The 14,006-nt window shown below is 35.4% G+C and overlaps 1 protein-coding gene across 3 annotated transcripts in view; it reads right to left on the minus strand.

Annotated features, from left to right (window-relative positions):
* Nucleotides 1-14,006, minus strand: part of LOC120529567 (dnaJ homolog subfamily C member 13) — a 301,442-nt gene that overhangs the window by 83,848 nt on the left and 203,588 nt on the right. For all 3 annotated transcript variants that reach the window (XM_039753466.1, XM_039753464.1, XM_039753465.1), the window contains 6 exons: nucleotides 13,852-13,953; nucleotides 13,487-13,591; nucleotides 11,288-11,490; nucleotides 7,102-7,186; nucleotides 4,585-4,739; nucleotides 1,809-1,854 (listed from right to left, as the gene is read on the minus strand). In XM_039753466.1, the coding sequence (XP_039609400.1) occupies nucleotides 1,809-1,854; nucleotides 4,585-4,739; nucleotides 7,102-7,186; nucleotides 11,288-11,490; nucleotides 13,487-13,591; nucleotides 13,852-13,953 (696 nt within the window). The remainder of the gene's footprint in view (nucleotides 1-1,808; nucleotides 1,855-4,584; nucleotides 4,740-7,101; nucleotides 7,187-11,287; nucleotides 11,491-13,486; nucleotides 13,592-13,851; nucleotides 13,954-14,006) is intronic.

Genomic DNA, 14,006 nt, shown 5'->3' on the forward strand with positions numbered 1-14,006 from the left:
AGATTAAAACCACTGAAAAGTGAACAGATTAACATTGATTGTTTCATAATAATGGCACCTATCTTAGGGGGGGGAGTATTTTTGGCAGCGAGTGAACAGTAAGATCTTGAAGGTTATATGTTGGAAGCAGAAAAAAATGGAGAAATGGGAGGACTGGAGCAGCTCTGGCATAGGCCAAATTGTGAAGGCTAGATGATTGGATCAGAGCATCTCCAAAGTGTCAAGTCTTGTGGGGTGTTCTCAGTATGCAGTGGCTAGTACCTACCAAAAATGGTCCAAACAAGAACAATCAGTGAACCAGCATCAGGGTCTTGAGCACTCAAGGCTCATTGATGTGTGTGGGGAATGAAGGATGGCTCGTCTAAACAAATCCTACAGAAGAGCTACTGTAGAACAAATGGCTGAAACCCTTAATGTTGGACATGCGAGAAAGGTTACAGAACACACAGTGTAATGCAGCTTGCTTCATATGGGGCTGCATAGCCACAGACCAATCAGACTGCTTATGTTGACCACTGTCCAGTGATGAAAACACCTACAATGAGCATGTGAGCATCAGAACTGGACAATGGAGCAATGGAAGAAGGTGGCCTGCTCTGATTAATCATATTGTCTTTTGGATCATATGGACAATGTGGGTGTGTGTGCATTGTTTACCTTGGAAGGAGATGGTAGCAGGATACACTACGGAAAGAAAGCAAGCTAGAGGAGGTAATGTGATGCTCAGGACAATGTTCTGCTAGGAAACCATGGATCCTGATATTTATGTGGATGTTACTTTGACACATACCACCTACCTAAAGACTGCTGCAGGCCATGCACACACCTTCATGGCAACAATATTCCCTGATGGCAGTGGTCTCCTTCAGCAGGATAATGTGCTCTGCCACACTGCAAAAATTGTTCCGGAATGGTTTTTTGGAACATGAGAAAGTGGTCAACATGTTGACCGTGCCATCAAAATTCCCCAGATCTTTATTCGTTTTAATGTCTGGTGGGATGTGCTGGAAAAACAAGTCAGATCCATGGAGGGTTCACCTCACAACTTATATGACTTAAATGATATGATGCTAATGTCTTAGTGCCAGACACCACAAGACACTTACAGAGGTCTTGTGGAGAACATACCCCGATGAATCAGTGCAGTTTTGGTATATATATATATTTCTATTTCTATACATACACACACACACATACATACACACACGCACACGTGTCTGGCTGATTGAAATGTATTGTTTTGATTTTCCCTAAAAATACTAATAAAAACTGAAGTAGTTTTCTGCCTGGCTACAGTATAATCCTGGAAAGATTTTTCATTTAAAACGTATGCCAACATTTAAAGTGAAAACATATGCTGTATGCCAAGAAATTACAATCAATGAAACTTTATGAGGCAAGATGTTGCTTTTGGGGTAGAGCATTAGGGATGCACTATTAAAATGCAGAGGTAACAGACCATTAGGAATAACAAAGGAATTCAAGTGGCACCTAGTGTAACCTTGGTAATTATAGTACTGAGAAAATGTATGGCAGTTCAAGTGTTTTAAAGGGTTGCATCTTCCATTTTAGCTTCTTCAACACTTGGCAGTGTTTAAAAATCTATAGTTCAGAAGAACTTGTCTGGTGGCTATAGAAAAATAATATTTAAAACTACCAAGAAGGTATTCAGAAATCCAGAAGCTGATGTACTTGAGACTTTAGGGACTGAATATCCAATATGGGATTTAAAAGATCTCACATATAGCACTCTGACTACATTAAATATAGTAAACAAATAAGAAAGACAATTTTAAAAACATACTCACTTCTTCTGACTTAAATGCCTGCTTCAGGTGTGTATATTTCAAAAACCTGTTAGAAAAATAAAACAGTGGTTAAAAATGTATCTGAACAGGCCTTACTCAAGACCTTAGCACTGGAAGTCAGAGCAAGGAGTTGTGGAAGTTGGCTAACTGCAATTTTGAGAGAAGCCAACAATTTTTATGATTAAAAAATGTACAATCGGAAGAGGAAGCTCTGCATCAGAGCTACAGGTTCCAATAAGTTAATAAGGAATCTGTAGCACTTAAGTGAAATCTCAAAAAAAAAATTTTTGGTTTTGGGATCCTGTTGAGACATAAACTAAATATTTTGATAAACTATAAAACATAGTGGATATGCCTTCCTTCTCCTTAAAGGCACTACAGAAATATATCAAGAGTATTCAGTTAAATTCAGTTCATTTTTGTATAGATATCTTCATTGAGTTCATAGGTAAAATACAGTACAATAACACCTTCGCAAATTACTAATTACATACTGCATATATAAAGATACAGATCAGTTTTAACACGCAGGAAAACAAAGCAGTTCCAAACTGACTAACACAGGAACTTAACAATGCATCTCCATTAACGTTATCATTGATGAAAAAAAACTTCAGTCAGCAGTATCGCCGGAGAAAATAATCCAATGAAGGATTCGTGGTCAGTCCAGGAGGGCTAACTGGCGTACACTTCCCCATTCTACAGTAAAAGTCTGTGCTGGGTCACCAAATATGATGAGTGAATCAGTTGAATGCATTCATATGGCTGAAGTCACTGTAGTGGTAGAAAAGTAAGGTTGTGCGGATTAGATGCAATCCACTGGGGAACACTGAAATATTTGCAAAAACATCTTGGTTAACATGTCCTTTCTGTACCTGCGATTTCTCTTTAGGATCATATCAATTGCATGAAATGCAGAAACAGTGCCTCAGGACTGGCACAGTGGGGAGGAGGGAGGTACCTATCGGTTATATGCAGAAAAAAAACAGTGTATTCCAGTTACTGAGCAATTACAATATGCAGTGGTATAGTTGCTCTCTGTCTGAAAATAGAAACTCGGGTGTTCAATACAAATTCCATCCTTGGTGTGAAAAGCAGATCGACTTTATTCTCGCACAAACAGTTGAGTGGTTATGGAAAATTTGCTAGTCCTATCTATGCTTGCTCTGTAAACCTGGGAAAGCATCATTATCTTGTATCATTTGGTTTCTACTGTATGGCACTATAAAAATAAGAGGCAGTGTGATAGATGTATCGTTCACTCACAGTACTTGTGGAGAGTTTACATATTTAACATCAAGCCAAGACAGTTTTGCCCCTTTGCCGGTTTGTGATTTAAAAAGAAACATAAGGGTGCATTCCTGGATGTCTGCAGAAGATATTGTCCTCTTCGTTTCATCACACTGTGACCTCTCCTGTGTATTGGAGTATTTAGCAGCCGATTACAAAGTGGCAGAAATGTGAACTGCCACATAAAAATTAGACACCATGGTAATCTGAAATTGAGTGGTTGCTAGGGGTATGCTGGTATGTTTTTTATCATAGTGGAAAAACAAACAAAAAAAAAAAAAACAATAGAGTTGGTAGACAGTTGTACTGCCGTTGGCCAGGTTATGTGTTTATGGTATCATTCTTTTTTATGCAAACAAAGATTGGATTTTATTATTTAAACATACACGTCACTGCATACAGCTGTCTATGAATAGCCAAAAAAAAAAGTCTACAGATTGCAAACCATATAACAATTTACAATACAATAAAACACTACTTTGTGTGCGTGTGTCTGTGTATCCAGTTCCTCTGAGCAATCTGATCTAATTTCCTATTTAATAAAATGGTAGTGTGTGCGTGTGTATCCGTTTCTTCCAAGCAATCTGATTGGTGTCAGATCTGATTTTTGTTTTCAATCTACCAAAGAACAAGTCCTCTGTTGTAACCAGTTTTTCCTGCTTACAAATGCTTTTAATGGCAATGCAGATGAAGTAAGAGGGTACACTTCTTTTGAGTACATCAAGAAACTTCTTTCTGGGAGGACAGTAACCTGTCAAAACACAGCAGATGTGCTGTTGTGCTTTCCTTGTATTTGAATAAAATTCTCCCAAGCAAAAATAAACAAACATTAATGATTTGGAAAGCTTGTAGAGTATGGTAACAACTTTGTTGGTTTCAGCTGGTTCATTCAGGGTATGTCCAAGATGTTTATGGGTTGCTTAATGTTGTAGTGTTTCTTACACACTACAACATTATACTCTTGCTCACTATTGAAACCATAGTAATCACTACTACCTAATTACATTACCAATGCTTAGATTCATTGCTTAAAATTTTATTTTCCATCTAGTCAAGCATAATGTTAACTACTGAAGACAATATTTCAAGTCAAGCTTTCTTACTATATAACAAGGAAACAAAAACTATTTTTTAATTTCTCATTAATTCTGGGACATAAAAACAAGAATTATTATATTACTAATAAATTAAAGCTATTTATTCAGTATAGTATTTTGCTTCCAAGAATAATAATTAATCTACAAAAATCAACCCTGTCATTTGAGAGTGCACTCAGTGTTTGTATTTATTTATATTTGAGTTCAAAATAAATGTTTACATAGTAAATACTACAGTATATGTAAAACGTTCTGACAAGGAAGATAGTTTTGGGTTACTGACATTTGGTAATGCATACAGTATTTTAACGGCAGTACTCTATCGTTACTTTTCTAAAATAACAGGTCTTAAATGCAGTAATGTTTATTTTGTTAATTATCTGTCATACCTTGCTATAGGAAGTACATTTGATCCTGTATACATCATAATAAAGAAGAAGATGCCACTGAGGTACAGTCGAGGCAACTGAGGGTTATCTTGCATAATAAGATACAACAAATTGGCCACTTTCTCCACCAAGATAGGGTCAAATGTCAGCAAAAGCTGCCAAAGAAAATAAACAAAAAAGAAAAAAAGAAACATAAAAGATATTTGAAAGCTATCTGTAATTTTGCATAGAAACAATGAGAAATGGGAAAACATGAACAGTTCAGAATTTTATTATAAAAATTATTTTATTATTAAGTATTAGTCACAGAATGGATTAAATTCAATTTTTTCCTCAGAATTCTACACACAACACCCCATAATGACAATGTGAAAAAAGTTTACTTGAGATTTTTGCAATTTATTAAAAATAAAAAAAAATGAGAAAGCCCATGTACACAGCCTTTGCCATGAGGCTCAAAATTGAGCTGATGTGCATCCTGTTTCCCTGGATCATCCTTGAAATGTTTCTGCAGCTTAATTGGAGTCCACCTGTGGTAAATTCAGTTGATTGGACATGATTTGGAAAGGCACACACCTGTTTATATAAGGTCCCACAGTTGACAGTTCATGACAGAGCACAAACCATGAAGTCAAAGGAATTGTCTGTAGACCTCCGAGACAGGATTGTCTCGAGGCACAAATCTGGGGAAGGTTACAGAAAAATTTCTGCTGCTTTGAAGGTGCCAATGAGTGCAGTGGCCTCCATCATCCGTAAGTGGAAGAAGTTTGAAACCACCAGGACTCTTCCTAGAGCTGGCCGGCCATCTAAACTGAGCGATCGGGGGAGAAGGGCCTTAGTCAGGGAGGTGACCAAGAACCGATGGTCACTCTGTCAGAGCTCCAGAGGTCCTCTGTGGAGAGAGAAGAACCTCCCAGAAGGACAACCATCTCTGCAGCAATCCACCAATGAGGCCTGTATGGTAGAGTGGCCAGACGGAAGCCACTCCTTAGTAAAAGGCACATGGCAGGCCACCTGGAGTTTGCCAAATGGCACCTGAAGGAAAGATTGAACTCTTTGGTGTGAATGCCAGGCATCACGTTTGGAGGAAACCAGGCACCGTTAATCACCAGGCCAATACCATCCCCACCGTGAAGCATGGTGGAGGCAGCATCATGCTGTGGGGATGTTTTTCAGCGGCAGGAACTGGGAGACTAGTCAGGAGAAAGGAAAAGATGACTGCAGCAATGTACAAATACATCCTGGATGAAAACCTGCTCCAGAGCGCTATTGACCTCAGACTGGGGCGACGGTTCATCATTCAGCAGGACAACGACTCTAAGCACGCAGCCAAGATATCAAAGGAGTGGCTTCAGGACAACTCTGTGAATGTCCTTGAGTGGCCCAGCCAGAGCCCAGACTTGAATATGATTGAACATCTCTGGAGAAATCTTAAACTGGCTGTGCACCAACGCTTCCCATCCAACCTGATGGAGCTTGATAGGTGCTGCAAAGAGGAATGGGTGAAACTGGCCAAGGATAGGTGTGCCAAGCTTGTGGCATCATATTCAAAAAAAAATTGAGGCTGTAATTGCTGCCAAAGGTGCATCGACAAAGTACTGAGCAAAGGCTGTGAATACTTATGTACATGTGATTTCTCAGTTCTTTAATTTTTAATAAATTTGCAAAAACCTCAAGTAAACTTTTTTCACGTTGTCATTAAGGAGTGTTGTGTGTAGAATTCTGAGGAAAAAAATGAATTTAATCCATTTTGGAATAAGGCTGTAACATAACAAAATGTGGAAAAAGTGATGCGCTGTGAATACTTACCGGATGCACTGTATATATATATATATATATATATATATATATATATATATATATATATATATATATATATTACAGTAAAACTGCAAAAGAAATTTTGCATGCACACAATAAATGATAGCATATGAACCATATCTGTGTATTTTTTCAGTTTTAAATAATCAAATTATTACATCAACCATATGTTTAAAGAAATAGATTATTCAAGAGCTCACTTTTAACACTTTCTGAACTCTGAATCTGATAATGCATTGGTTGTCTTAACTGCATTTTATCACACATGTCCTCTCGTATCTCTATATTCAATAAAATTAAGAAGGTTATGTCTTTAATATGAAAGAGAAACTCCTTCATATTTCTGTGAACACACATTACATACACTTCTGAAAGAAGTACAAAATAACTACAACAGGTTCAAAATGTTGCTAAGGTAATCTTCATTCTAGTCAAACACAATAATCACATTAGCCCACAGCTGTCCAAATATAATAGCTTTTCAAATCATGTTAGAATCATTTTGATATCTATGCTACATTAGCTTATCATTGTATACCAGTAATCAGCAAGGCATTTTTACCTTGTTGAGTACATACAGTTAAAAGTAGTGACTTCAACCTCACCTAAGTATTTTTTTCCTGGTGCTTTATAGCCTCACCAAAAACCTCTCTTCGTTGCTTTAAAAAACAATTAATTCTGATGACTATGCTTTACCTGAACAATATGAGGAAGACATGTACTCTCTGTGAGAAGCCTTTTAACCCTGGGAAGAGGTCTGATGATGGCATTATCCTGATCCCTGAATAAAAAAAGGTAAATAATTCAGAAGACCTTCACCACTCATAACAGTATAAGCTTTCCTCTAATGTGAAAATGTTATTCATTGCTACTGTGTGTTTTTACAAGCAGTTCATAAAACATGAACATTCAAAAATGGACTCCAGATAACATCAGATAACCTGTTAACATCTAATTGAAAACTGAAAAAAAAAACTGTCTCTCAAAAGAAAATAATATATATATATATATATATATATATATATATATATATAAACACATACATATGCATATACACACACACACAGAGTACACATCTATATCTGAATGTGAAACTTTACAAGTAACTATGGGCTGACCAAAATATTTAACTCGTGTAATAGATAATAACATGCTGAAATTACCAAAAGGATTGACAACACAGTTCTATTATAGAGCCTTGCACCACTTTTAAACTATGAAATATAAAAACTGAAATTTGATAAATACCTTAGAAATTGCTGAAAAGGTGCTATTAACATACAAGAACATTAACATTCTTATTAGTTTAACATCATTACACCAGGCTTTAAAAGACAGAAACATACAAAGAAAAGATCTTCATACCTTTCATGAAACATGGCAGTGGGACTGCTGATTTGTACCTATCATGAAGCTACTGGCCCTGAGGCCTTTCTTAAATTTCAACAGAAATTATATATATTTTTATATGTTACTTGTACAAATTAATTTGTAATATTGTCCAAGAAAAATTTGTAATCTCATGTTTATGAAGAAACTATATCCATGAAAAAATTCACATTGCTCATGTCGTATAATACATGTCAGGTTAGCATGAGTCCTGTCTTCAACTTAAAAGCAGAATCCCGTGTGAATAAGCTTCCCGTTTGTGGACTACTTTAATTTTCTAGAGATATTTATTTAACAATGTCTTCATAAAAAATACATCCATATTGCACATTGTAGGCACACGACTTGAATACTTGATGTGTGGATTATGCAGGTGGGACCTGTTCTATTAGAAGTTATATCCTTTCTCCATGCAAGCATGGGGTTAAAAATTTTTTTTAAAAGTACATGGAGGAGATAAGTAACAAAAATATATATAATTTTTGGGTGGGGTACCTTTAAACAATTCAAATAAAAAAATAAAAACTTTCCTAAAAGTAACATCCTAGCAAAAGCCTTCTCCATCTCTGGGTTTAATCCCAAGTGAAAAACATGTAATCATAATAAATGATCACAATTCATAAATGAAGACCAAACGGCATGAAAAAATCTTGAAAATTTCTGCATCAAAGTGCAGCATGAATATAACCTCCAGATTTGTAATGATTAAAAAGAAAAGTTGCTCATATGTAATTTACATTACATTTACTTATTTGGCTGATGCCTTTATCCAAGGTGACTTGCAACATTTATGAGACAATTGGTTACATTTCTTTTGGTTTTCCAACTAGAGCACAGGCAGGTCAAGTGACTTGCTCATATGTCACACAGTTTCAGAAGCAGGATTTGAAACCACAACCTCAGGGTTTGAAGTCCAAAGCCTTAACCATTACACCATGCTGCCTCATTCTTAAAACGTAATTATCAGAACACAAAACATTAACCAAAATCCATAGTCAATATGACCTGAAGGCCAAAATCCTGCCTGTCTTGAGCATAAATACTATCATCAAAATGAAACATTACCATGTTATGAGTGATTATAATATTAAAAATTGAATAGGAAAAAACCTGTATTATAAAATTTGTCCCTTTTTTTTACTAAAGCTAGCTTATAATGTCATGAGTGTCTCCAGAAAGTTTTCTTTGGTTTTTGAGTCATTGCTGAGCTATCATTACATATAGGAGGCATTACATGGTTTCCTATCACTAATGGGCCTTTTTCATAGAAGCCATATTGACATGAAATAGGATGGCAGGTGTAATTAATGACATTAATTAAGGTTCCAGTTATGAAACTGAACAGAAGCTTCATTAGCGACACCTGTGCTTGCCATACTATTTCATGTCAAAATGGCAGCTGTGAAAAAAGCCCATTCCAATGCGGATAATAAATGCCAATGCTCTGCGCTACATTAATAAGAGGAGTGCCAGGTGTGCAGACTTGTTATGTGTAATCAATCAATAGCAGATGCTGCCAATTACATGGTGGAGATAAAAGCATTGTATTTGCTGTAGCAGCATACATTTTCATAGTGTCTTCAGTAGAGAAGTTGTTTAGACTCAATCAGAAATCTTGTAGTGACCATTTCAAATGTCATCTCAAGAAGATAACCTTCTTTAAGAGATGTGACTGAGACAGCAATACAGGATCACCCAAGTCTCAATTTAAGGTCAGATCAGTACATCTGCAGAAACTCACCCCTGAGAACAAACACATCTGTCAGTCTGACTCTCCCAGTAGCAACAAGCAGACCCTCCCCATCCCAAACCTATGGTTGGTCCCTCAACATCTGGAGATGAAAGTACATGGCTAGGATGTGTTGAAGAAACTATGCCCAACACTGGAGAGTTGAGACTGAACTTTTTACATCCTCATTGACCACCTCCATCCTTATTCATGCCCATGCTGTCCTGAAACACAGTGTATTAATTGTTTATGTTCTGACATTTCTACCTTACCATTCTAATAGTACAGCTTGTACATAACATATTCTTAATTCCACCAAAGTTGAATTTATTTCCCCAGTATAGTGATTTAAGGGCCCATCTAGTTTCAGTTTAGTTTTTAGGCTTGATGTATATTTTCTGAAAACACAATAAAAGAGTGCATAATCTCAAATGTGATTTACTTAATCCAATGCCCTTTTTAGCAGAGCTGTCTTTCAAGAACTCAAAAGTGTGAACTAAAGAGAAAAACTAAAAATATTTTGACTTTAACATTAACTCTATTTTTAGTTACCTTGGCATTATTGTCTTTTTTTATTCATTTTAACTGTAATTTTTATTTTAATTAAAATTACATTTTCACTTCTAGTTCTGACTTTAGTCTTAGTTTTCATGAACCCTAATAACCTTGCACCATTCACTGACCACAAACTGCTATTTTACAGCATTGCAAGGAATTGTAGTTTTGATGCACATTTCAGATAAGTAATGATAGCTCAGCAACGACTGAAAAACCAAAGAAAATTTTCTGGAGATGTGCATGACATTAAAAGCTAGCTTTAATAAAAAATTGACCAATTTTACAATATAGTTTTTTTCGCTATTCAATTTTTAATATTATAATCACTCAAGGTAATTATTCATTTTGGGGATTCCATAGTATTTACACAAAATATAGAGTTGGAAAAGAGCTTTAAAAAAATATATGAACCAATTCTGTGCAACTTATATTTATGAAGATAGAGACAGTCAAAGTCATAACATAGCCCCCCCCAAATAATTTTACGTTTTGTTAGCTTATATCTCCTTTAAATTGATCCAAGACTAACAATTTCAGTTTCATGGTTTACTCATATCACTAAATCAGCTTGCCAAGTTTCTCTAAAATCTGTGATGATGAGGTTCAAAAGTGTGATGATTTGACATGCTATTGCCCATACAATACGATCTGACCCACAGCCAAAATGGAGCCATAAGTCAGCACATAGCCACAGATACTTTAACATTACATTATACTGCTTTATTTAAGGGAATTCATAAATCGTATGAAATAGTGATATGATGCATTGGTTCAGCACTTAGTTCCATCGCCATAGAGACTTTGTATTGAGCTCTGTCAACCTACCTAAAAAAACAAGATAAAGTAATAGAACAATATAGTGGTCAATACACAGTTCTTTAAGCTGATGCTACAGTGGTATGCTGTGGGCTTGAGAATGGTAAAGTTACTTTGCTGAAATCCTACACTTATCATTCAGTTCACATCTAGTATACAGATTAGAGCATGTACCTGTACCTACAGCAGCTACAACACACTACGTTCATTTTATGCCACATACGGTCTGTTCTTTAAGAATAGATAATTGAAAAGAGATACATCACATATTTACCTTACAATAAAGCTTAAAATACATATTAAGACTTTTCAAGCAGTTATGTAAAAGTGATCAACACAGAGAGACACACAAAATAAACACATGGCAGGTTAACTGTTTCTGTGGTATACCTGCTTGGAAAATATGAGCACATAGTGATAAGCATGTTTAGAATTAGGGTTGCTAGGTCAGTTTCATTCAAAACAGCTTGTCCACTGGCCAGTAGACACCACTTTAACTGGGGGATTGTTTGCAATGGTCTCCAGCCATCCATGCCTTGGGCCCAGCATCGTGTTTTTGTAGACAGTACTCCAGCATTCCAAAAGCCTTGCATCTAAACAGGGACCAAATCCTGATATTAATAAATCAATAAAATAAATGCAACATTTTAATAATTAAGACAAAACAATCCATGTATTCTTTGCTATTAGATCCGCAAAAACATTGTATTTTTCTAACTTCATCTCCAAGCTCCTTTCAAAGTTCTAAAACATCTGCTTCAACTTGATCACTTTCTCTTAGCTTGTTTATTGCTAGATTCATTTCAGCTAGTACTATTTCTGGTGCTTGTTTGTCAATCACAGAAGTTTCATTTCTTTTTCCTAGTCAAAGTTGTTTATTCTAGGTGTACCACTCTTACCAGCCTTCTAACAAGTCTTACTTTGCTCAGTTTAGGATAATATGTTGTGAATTGCCTTCTGCTTTTTAAGTTTAAACTTTTTATTACTATTCTTTCTTCATTTCCTCCATTATACAAAACCTCTAACTAATCAATAAACACAATGACTAACCCATGTACTTTCACCTGTATGCAATTCCCGTTTATCCTAATATTTCCATAACCTTAAATATTATTTAAATGCATGAGGTATAAAGGGTATCCCTAGTAATTGTTCTTTGAGCTTAAAGTTAGGAGGAAAAGATCTGAAAAGGTAGGCAGGTATTAAATTCACAGTGTGAAAAGGATAGCTATTACAAAATGAGTGGGACAGTAATGTGTTGCATCAGATATTTTGTATGGAAAGTGGGCTAGTCACCCCACGTAGACTAGAGTCTACGTAATGCAGCTAGGTTTTCTCTTCATTTGGTATGCTTTGTTATCAATTTTTAAAAATCTGTTTGGTGAAATAGAACACTGTGTTGTATGTTAGTTTGTGTGATACGCAATATAACAAAACACTGACTTGATTTCTTGGCTGTTTATAATTGACACTTTCAGTAATCAATCAATGGCAAGTGTTATCCTTTCATAACACCTCCCACGATTACTTCCACAAATGCTGCTTGGCCTCAACATGCTCAAACTGACCCTTCTCATTTCTCAAGCAACACCATTTACAGTTCAGGCTTATTTGTTGCTACTGCTCTTCTACTATAGTTTCTGATTCTAATGTACAATGTCTTGCACTGATTTAGTGAAATGATAACCTTAGAGGACTTGTTTAGTCTTCTATTAAATACTATATTCACTGCTCCTTGCAGATTCAGTTAAAAGAAATAGTGATATTAAAAAAAAATATATATATATATATATATATATATATACAGTTTACATACAGTATATATATATATATATCTATATATATATATATATATATATATATATCTATATATATATATATATACATATATATATATACAGTATATATATAGTCAAGTGTCACCCATGGATAAAGCACTACTCAAACACACATGCACACACACTGACCTGCATCTGTGCATTTGTAATCAGAATTTAACCTAACTTACACATCTCTGTAGATGTGACAGGAAACCAGAGTTCCTAAAAAACAGTCAATGCAGACAAAGGTAGAATGTATAATTTCCCAAGGGCAAGGATTGAGTGAAAGAGTGGAAGATTTAGACTCAGGATACTGGATATGTGTCACTGTGCTGGCTATACTGTATATGCCAAATATTCTTCAAAGCTATACTATTATTTGTGTTAATCGGCTAGCCATGCTATGAACAACTGACTGAAAAAATCACTTGCCTCTTTATTGTAGAATTTGCTATTTGAGCAAGAATAGCTTACCCTATTGAGCATATTTATGCGCAACAAAACTTTCACAGTACTTTTGTACTTGTTTTAACAATACTCTCAATCTTTAAAGAGGGTTTTAAATACCCTATTTTCAGAAAGAATTAATGTAGAGTGAGCTGACTGCTTCCATGATTTCAATGTGTTTGAGAACTCTAGAAACCCTGCCAGATATTACCATACAATATGTATGATAATACTCTATGAGTCCTAGTCAAAAACTATAAGAAAGGGGAAAATTCTAAGCTGGCATCACAGATGAAAATCCATCAATTCTGCATTACCATACCTCCTCAAAACTAAATGGGCCTCTTCGCTCTTTATCTGCATTGCCAAAATACCATTCTTTCTCACTCTCTCTCTTCATGTCTGGGGATGCTTCAATGACATTACTCTGTTGGGAGAAAAAAAAGAAAAATATTTAATAAATCTAATAAAGATATTTAATAATAAAGGAAATGTTTTGCATCCTGGTTTAATAAAAAAATCTGTTTACATATTCCACTCTGATAAATACTTTAAGGACAGAAATAGTCTCCTGGGAGGTGACCATTGACTGGAACTAGAAAGAATATTGAGAAATATTTTTTTAATGTTTTTAAAGGTTTTAGAAAATACAACGAAGATAGGAAAGTACAAAAAGTTGCAACTTACTTGTAATGGTACCGTTGCTCTACTTGTATGAAGGTGTGCCAGGGTAAGGAGATCTACAAGAATACGGACTCCATTGGAATCTAAAACATCCTTGACATTTTTCTATGAAATAAGAATAATAGGTAAGAAGCAAAGTATAAGGTTCATCAATTAAT

Source organism: Polypterus senegalus, chromosome 5 (genome assembly GCF_016835505.1).
Source record: "Polypterus senegalus isolate Bchr_013 chromosome 5, ASM1683550v1, whole genome shotgun sequence".
In the NCBI taxonomy this organism is placed as follows: Eukaryota; Metazoa; Chordata; class Cladistia; order Polypteriformes; family Polypteridae; genus Polypterus; species Polypterus senegalus.